Genomic DNA, 8,598 nt, shown 5'->3' with positions numbered 1-8,598 from the left:
TCTTCTAGGACAACACTGGATTCTCCAGGTGCCCGCAACCACTCCATCCAGATGTGTATTAAAATTGCCACCTTAAGTTATCCTTAGTTATCAACTCTCACAACTTGCATGATTCTCACATACCAATCCCCGTCTACGAGCATGGCTAAGCAATATGAGCATAACATATATTCCCGGGGTGATCAAAGGTAATAGGTTCCTACCTCATGAACTACATAGTAATAACCACATGTTCCCAATTCTACTCATGCAATCTTTGAGGGTGTAACTAATGCGTAATAAAACTGGGTATGAAAAAGTATGATCAAAGTGTAACTTGCCTTGCTGACGATCAGTAAACCCTAGAGATTTGTAGTACCGAGCTTCGCACTCCGAAAAATCTATCATAGACAAACAATAGCATACATAAGCACTCAAGCACGAAGATGCAAAGAAAAGATCTCGGAAAACTTTGAAAACAAGTGAATAACTCTTGCGAACAGAAAACAATTTTCAACAGTACCTAAATTATGTGGATTAGGTCTTAACAGAAATTTTAGGTCAAGATCTTCAATTTGCAAAAAGAATCAACTAAATCAAAGTTACAAAACTCAAGTTATTATCAAAAAAGTTCAAAATCAAATCTGTTTGAAATCAAATTTTAATCTTTCAAAAATATGTTTGAGTTGGTTTACTGGATAGAGGGGATCATAACGACGAACATAAAACAATTTTCAACAGTACCTAAATTATGTGGATTAGGTCTTAACAGAAAGTTCAGGTCAAGAGCTTCAATTTGCAAAAAGAATCAACTAAATCGAAGTTACGAAACTCAACTTATGATCAAAAGAAGTTCAAAATCAAATCTGTTTGAATTCAAATTTTAATCTTTCAAAAATATGTTTGAGTTGGTTTACTAGATAGAGGGGATCATAACGAAGAAATTGACGTTCATTTCATTGAGTATGGACAAACGAGTAAAAAGTTATGACCGTTTGAAAAACATGGACTACTTTGTAAAATAAACCTAACGAATAGGTCCCTGGCAGAAAACTAAAAGAAAAAGAAAAATCTACCGAGCGAACGTTCGCTACCGAAACTAATCTAATGAATCTGTTCGCTACAGAACCTAAACGAATGAACGTTCGCTAAACAACTAAAATAACTAACCGACCGGGTTTTAGAGAAAAACTGGAGAAAAAGACCGGGCGGATCGGCGGCGGTTACCGGCGACGGCGGCGAGGCGAACGACGGCGGCGGCTGCGGCGGTGGCTAAGCGGGGCAGCGGCGGCAAACCGAGGCGGCGGTGGTACGGCGCATGCTGTCCCGAGCTCGGAGACGAGGCGCGCAGCGACTTGGGACGGCTGGGCTGAGCGCGGCCCAGTTCGGTTGGTCCGATAGTTCTTTTTTAAATCATTTTCCAGAAATAAGAAAAACATGTAAAACATAAATAAATATTTCTTTTAAAATTTCAGAAAATTCACATAGCTATATGGCCTTATTAATGACCTCGTTAACATTTTCCTAGACCTAAATGCCGCAGATAAAAACAAACATTTTTGTGCAAATAAACTTTGAAATAAAATAAATAATATTGCAAATAAAATCAAGTAAATTGATTTTTTATTCAAAATTCAATTTCCAATATTTCTTTGCTGTTTTTGAAGAAGTCCTTTTATCTTCTCTCTTTATTTTATTTATTTGAAATAATTGGAAAAATATTTTGAATAAATCATTTTGATCCAATTTGTCAATTTTAAAAATTCAAAAATGAATTTTTGAGAAGACCTCTAACTCTCTCAATTGGTCCTTGAGTTGCTTAAGGTTTCTAGGATCAAAATTTTCAAATAAAAAAATTGGCAAAAATGTATAAATCATGGATGCATATGAATGATCTAAATGATAACATCCAAAATGAAAATTGGGATGTTACACGCGCCCCCTGGACGGCCTCCTCCCTCTTCCTCCTTTATATACGTGGGCAGGACATCCCTTGGAGACACACCAATTGTTTCAAGCCGTGTCTCCCTTCACGGTTTACTTCTCCGATCATATTCACGTAGTGCTTAGGCGAAGCCCTACGCGGATTACATCACCAGCCCTATCGATGGAGGAGGCCAAGATGGGCGACCGCACAGGGCCCCCCAAAATTTGGGGCCCCCAAATGACCGTTAGTGTAGTAGTAGTAGTACGTGTACATACGTATAGGTTAATCAGCCTGAGTTAATATCCATCGGCTGACCCAGCAAAAACTAAAGGGAAGAGAGCAGCCCATCTAGCAAAGCCAGCCCACACGAAGCCTCCTTTCCATCTCTTTTCTGTCATGTTCCATCTATCGTCAGAGGCCCCAATACTCTGGCCGGTTCTCCTTCCGTGCAATTTCCCAATCGCCCACGCCGCCGCCGCTGGCTATCTTCTTCCGTGGATCGGCGATCAGCCGATCGCCCAGGATGCTGATTGTTGTGTTGGCTTCCCTGCCTCCGCCGCTCTAATCCTTGATTACCAGGTATTGGCAATTAGTTTGCTTCTACTTCATTAATTAAATGAGGACAGCCAAACGGGCAAACGGGCCTAGGTTAGCAGGACGAAATTACGGTAATATTACTTGACAACACATCTATACTACAGTATACATCAATTTTTGAGGCATGATTTTTCTTTGTGGGAAGCGTTATAAAATCGTCATGTATGTGTTGTGCAGTGCCTTAGTTTAACCTAGGTGATGGTAATTGATTTTTATTTTGTTCACACTAATTAGTCAAATTCATGTTTGAACAGTGAATCATTACATTTCTTTGGTTTATAGATAGACAATAGGAAGAGATAACAATATAGTAGATTATTTACATTAGCTCTTTTGTTATTCGAATATCTAGGGGCCAATTTTGATTTTCGCCTCGGGGCCCCGAATTTTTGAAGACGGCCTTGCACATCACCATCATCGTCACCACGCCGGCGTGCTGACGAAACTCTCCCTCGACACTTTGCTGGATCAAGAGTTCGAGGAACGTCATCGAGCTGAACGTGTGCTGAACTCGGAGGTGTCGTACGTTCGATACTTGATCGGTTGGATCGCGAAGACACTAACGCTTCCGCTTTTGGTCTACTAGGGTACGTGAACACACTCTCCCCTCTCGTTGCTATGCATTCCTAGATAGATCTTGCATGATCGTAGGATTTTTTTTGAAATTACATGCTACGTTCCCCAAAATACTATGCTATTTGTTATCGGGAGACTTTTCCCCCTCCACCACCATACTATGGAGAGGCAGACATACCCGTCAGTTCATTCGACAACCATCACTACGCATCATTTTGTTTATCAAAATGATGTCTTGTTGGTGAGTAGAATAAATGGTTGCTATTTACACACGAGTAACCAAGGTTAGGGGTGTTTTTCAAGAAAAATATCCTGGGTAAAAAAAGTTACCACGTCTGGGTAAAGTAAGTTATCAACTCTGTTGGTGTATATTACCATGTTATTTACACATGAGTTGCTGGGAGGGTGGTATTTTTCAACAACTTTTTACCTAGGTTAAAAATCACCACGTCTACACTGAGTAAGTTAAGAAGTATGTTGTGCGTATATTACCATATTGTTTACACAGAAGTCGCCGGGTTATGTTTTTCAACAAACTTTTATCTTGGAGGTCAAAAATTACCGTGGTGTTTGTAGTAAGTTATCAGCTTTGTTGTGTGTGTGTGTGTGTTTGTGTGTGTTACCGTGCTATTTGCACAGAAGTTACCATGTATATTTTCAACAACTCTTTTCCGCTTGAGTCAAAAAATTATCGCGGTGTTCATACATGAGTTATCAGCTCTCGTGTGCGTATATTATCATGCTATTTACACATAAGTTACTGGGGTATTTTTTAATAATTTTTCCCTGGCTCAAAAAGTTATCATAAAGTTTGTACGTGAATTATCAACTCTGATGTGCGTGTGTTACCATGCTAAAGGATGAAGGTCTGGGATTTAAGAAATTTGTACAATTCAAAAGGACCAAATTAAAACAAACTAGAGTTGATGTCTATGCAAGTAAAATATTAGTTGGAATCATACACATCCAATTGCTAGCTCTTTTTTTTTTTTGACTTGGAACCACTGGATTCCATTACTCAACTGGCGCAACAACATAGCTGGCCATAAGAACAGTTACATCATTCGGCGCAGCCTCCACCCATAATCTTGCATGTCCCGTACGATGAGGGGAAGAGATTAATTCCTGTCCCATGCACAGTTTTTTTTACCTTAGAGATAATTATACCTATAGTACACAAACTTGCACGGTATGTACAGATTCATACAACAACTTGAAAAATGACACAAATTAATCCACTAACTTGAGTTTTGGAAACATTTTCATACATTTCGTTTACTCACCGTCAAATGGTCCGTTAACTCTACCAGTCTGCCTATATCACAAAAAAAAATGTGGTTGACGGGCTTGTTGGAGCCTTTAAAAAATCAGAAAGCATATTTAGAAATTTTTAAAAAAAATCAAAAAAAATGTGAAAACTTATGTGGAGTCCGTTTCTCAAATGCCATATGTATGTATCTAAAAAATCCAAAATATATATGCATTGAGAAAGCAGTGTACACTACCGGCAAAAAAAAGAGAAAAACAGCGGACATTACCAGTGAAAAAAATACATAATGAAAAAGAAAGCAGCGTACACAGCCTAAAAGGATATAGATAACTTTGGATCATTGTTTAACAGAAACAAAACAGGTGGAATTTGCGCGGACGTCTCTGGCTCGAAACCTGGTCAGAACATTGTTTAGTTAAAACTAATTTCTCCCAGTGGCTGACAGGATGGACCCGCGTTATGATAAAGGAGAGTGTGGGCCTGGCGCCACGCTAGCGTGCAATGTAGACGAATGTAACGGAGCACTAACGGTAAGTGACCAAATTGTACTGAAATGTCCCCGAAACTCAAGTTATATGATCAATTTGTGTCATCTTGCAAGTTGTTGTATGAATTTGTACACACCGTACAAGTTCGTGTATCATAGGTGTAATTAACTCTTTTACTTAAAACAAAAAGATAGCTTTAAATGGCAGTACACGTAATTAGGACCCCATTGATCATGCCAATTAAGATATGGTGTAATTAAGTCGTGCTAATTAAGAGTCATGAGACTAAATCGGGTCAATTAATAAATCCGCAATTGAAATCAGAATTATGGGAGGCTCGTGCGAGACCGCACGATCGAAAATCGATGACATCCAGACCGTTCGGATCTATAAAGATCAGAACGGTCGGAAAATAGCTTTTTTAAAAGAATCGGTCGGAAAACAGCTTTCTCGAAACATAAAACACTTCGGCATATAAATGTTGGGCATGCTGGGCCTAGTTCAATATCCATCCACCATATATACAAAGCTTATGTGGGTTAGTTCTGATCAACAAGATAATGACGAACCGACGATACACTTGCAGTAGCTTTTTCCCCCAACGCTCACACAAGTCATGCACGGCCCATTTGGCCCATCAGTGGCTAGACACTGCCACTACTGTTTTCCTGCCCTGAACCAGCAAGACACTGCCACTACTGTTTTCCTGCCCTGAACCAGCAGATCGCTTTATTTTACTATAAGCTACTGATTTTAACTCTTCTATAAAAAAGCTACTGATTAACTGATTTTAGTAACTGTTTTAAAACTTTAAGCTACTGATTAAATGAGCTCAATGCGTAATGCTACTACTGATTCTATGACACGCAAGCAGTCCCTGGTGAAGACATCAGACATGCGCGCAGGCAATGAGGGGAGGAAGGCAGGTCGGAGGAAAGGATGTCATTACACGGCAGTAGGAGACGACGAGCAGTTGGTGTTGGTGGCCGCGGCGGCGGACTAGTAGGACTGGGCGGTGGGCGCTGGCGAGTGACGGAAGTGGCAGCGGTGGCCGTAGGGGCAGCCAGAGGCGGCAGAGAACATCTGGCAGGGGAGGGTCTTGTAGCGCGGGTGGCGGATGACGGGGCGCATCTCCTGCAGGCCGTGCGCGAACCGGCACCGGCCGCCGTAGGAGCAGGCGCCGCCCTCCCACTTGTTGCACAGCTCCGTCTTCTGGGTGCCCTGCCTGTACGCCTCCAGCTCCACCACTTCTCCATCCCCATTCGCCTCGTCCTCCCCTGCCTGCTGCAATCACCATTCCCCATTACAAAATCAATCATACGGATATGAATTCCCAATGATATTTCTCGAATTGAGTTTTTGGTTTTGTGAGTTAGCCAAATCAATACCCTGTCTCTTCGATTAATGACCACTCTGTAACATGAAATTGCAAACAACAAGTAGCCGATTCAATACTATTCCTGAAGTCCCCCGCAAAAAAAAATACTATTCCTGAAGAAAAATTAAGCAAGTTCAGTACAGTTTCTTCCTGCAATTGAATCCCAAGCAAAGCCATGACGTGATAAGAATTTGTGTGATTCCAACTTAACTTAGGAAATTCCTAATCAAGCTGCGGCGTAAGTTTGGCTTACTTCATCAAGGAACTGCCAACACTATGTAGGTTAAAAGCTACAACTGTCAAGTGTTACAAAATTTGCTAATTATAAACACAACCTGATGCTTAATGCAATTGCCAAATCGTTTATAGAACGTCATATTGCCAGAGTTTCGTCTGATTTTTCAGGTTTAAACTTTCCTGCTAACCATATAATTGCGTCACAAGCCTAATTTCTCCTCAATTAAGCGACTTCGACTCACTGCATCAAGCGACTCTGCCTCTGTAGCGGAACCCGAAAGCAGAGTATGACGAATCCGAGTACAAAATTAGCTAATTCAACATAATCTGCTGCTTGATGCTATCGTCAAATTATAAATAGAGCATCGTATTACCAGAGCTCGTCTAATATCGCAGGTTTAGTATATTTCACCATCTAATTGCATCACAAACAAATTTGCTCCACGATTACTATGAATTTTGCAGGAACTGGAACTATTGAACTGTGTTCGAGGAATTCAGCGCAGATTTTCGAGTTCCGAGCAGATAAACAAAGCGATTCACTGCGGAATAAAGCAGTGAATTCGTAAGCAGTAGGATTTGCGGGCTTACCTCGATCGCAGGAGGCGGACGAACACGGAGGCGCTGCGCCTCTGCCTCGCCCCGCGGCTGCTTCGCCTGCGAGAGGTAGCACTTGGAACGGATGGAGATGCTCTTCGGCGCGCCCCCGCGTGCTGCTACCTCCTCCGTCGGCTTCGGCGGTGGTGTCGGAGCCGGCGCGATCGCCCGCTTCCCCTGATCGGCCTCGAGCTCCTCGAGGAGGAGAGACAGGTGCGTGTTCTCCGCTCTGAGGCGGAGGCGCTCGAGGCGGAGGTCAGCGACCTCGGCCGTGGCGTCGCGCAGGCGCAGGAAGCAGTCGTCGTAGCGGTCGGCGATCGCGCGGAGGAGCCTCTCCGCCTCCCGCACCTCGCTCGCTTGCTCCGCCGACATGCGGAGCGGAGAGACGTAGCGGCCCTCGGAGACGCACGATGAGGGCGGGTGGAGCTGCGTCCCCGTCGGTGATGGCCCCCATGTGGGCGAACGGAGCAGGCCTCCCTTGCTGCGGCCGTCGGATACGTGCGACGAGGGAGTGGAGTCGAGCAGCTTCTCCCGCGGCGACGAGCCGAAGCCCTCGGAGGAGACGCAGGACGACGCCGCAGGCGACAGGTACCCGAGCTCCCCCTCCATGGCCTCCACTGGAGAGCCCGAGCTGCGAACAGGGTAGCAGAGAGCGAGACGATGAGGAGCTCGGGGGCGGTTACCTTCGTGTCGCCTGTCGGGTTCGGAAGGAAATTGGAGGGAAGCAGTTGCGGTTTGAGAGACAGGTCCAAGTGACTTGATTGCCCTGCCTTATATAGAGCCACCGTTCATCTCACTAAGACCAAGGGCAGGAACGACTTTTCTCTTGTTTATCTGACGCGACCAGCTCCTGCACTAAGCTGAACAAGTATAAGGCCGTAGAAATGAATCAAGTGAAAATGACCAGATTTCCCTTCCTTGTGCAGCGCATGCTCAACTCAACAAGGGTAGAACCGACTTTTCTCCCAGTTACTGCTAAAACGTACAGTAGCTTCATTTCGTTTAGAGCGTTCCTGAAGGAACAGTAAAGAGCACTGCATATGTCACCGTTGGACACCACACAGAATCTATGCCGCAGCTCTGAATTTAGCATCGCGCATATAATGGTTCAGATGGTGTACAGGGCCAGCAAGTATCAGTAATATTGAGCATTGAACTACTGACCAAAATATCAATGTAACAATAAGGAAGGTATTGTTGTTCTGTTGTTGAAACAGCAAGAAATCAGAGCTAGGGTCTGCAAATAACAGGCTCTGTAATACAATGCCAATGAAATAATCCAGAGTTTCTAGATATTCTTCAGGTGAGGGTGTTAGCAGTCATTTTTTAGGGGATGTCGTCGTGATATCAGAGACCCGGAACGACTTCTCGAGGAGCTGCGGAACGGTTAGTTTCAACTCGAACGTCAACTTCTGGAGTACATAACACAGGGCAGTCACATCATGCATTGCACGGTGCGCTTTGCCATCGACTGGGATCTTGTAACGCTCTACCAGTGTCTTCATCGACGCGGAGCTGATTTTTTCCCCTGAGGTGGAAGAGAAATGAG

General features: G+C 43.6%; 1 protein-coding gene across 2 annotated transcripts; it reads right to left on the bottom strand.

Moving 5' to 3' along the window:
• Nucleotides 1-4,204: 4,204 nt before the first annotated feature.
• On the bottom strand, nt 4,205-8,342 carry LOC123085636 (putative zinc finger CCCH domain-containing protein 21). Of its 2 annotated transcripts, none has more exons than XM_044507304.1 (2): nt 7,044-8,342; nt 4,205-6,118 (listed from the first exon to the last, which is right to left on the bottom strand). In XM_044507304.1, the coding sequence occupies exons 1-2, from the start codon at nt 7,656-7,658 to the stop codon at nt 5,837-5,839; spliced, it is 897 nt and encodes a 298-aa protein (XP_044363239.1). In that variant the 5' UTR covers nt 7,659-8,342; the 3' UTR covers nt 4,205-5,836. The 2 variants fall into 2 exon arrangements, with proteins under 2 accessions (XP_044363239.1, XP_044363238.1); XM_044507303.1 differs by having other exon boundaries at nt 4,211-6,121.
• Nucleotides 8,343-8,598: the final 256 nt, after the last annotated feature.

This window comes from Triticum aestivum, chromosome 4A (genome assembly GCF_018294505.1).
Source record: "Triticum aestivum cultivar Chinese Spring chromosome 4A, IWGSC CS RefSeq v2.1, whole genome shotgun sequence".
NCBI lineage: Eukaryota > Viridiplantae > Streptophyta > Magnoliopsida > Poales > Poaceae > Triticum > Triticum aestivum.
Note: the sequence above shows the minus strand (reverse complement) of the source record. Positions and strands in the feature narration are given on the sequence as shown.

Excerpts from the sequence above, each read along its gene's own strand:
- LOC123085636 (XM_044507303.1), bottom strand. The coding sequence starts at position 7,658 with ATGGAGGGGGAGCTCGGGTACCTGTCGCCTGCGGCGTCGTCCTGCGTC. Across the intron at positions 6,122-7,043 it reads GTCCGCCTCCTGCGATCGAG|CAGGCAGGGGAGGACGAGGC; the intron begins GTAAGCCCGCAA and ends TGGTGATTGCAG.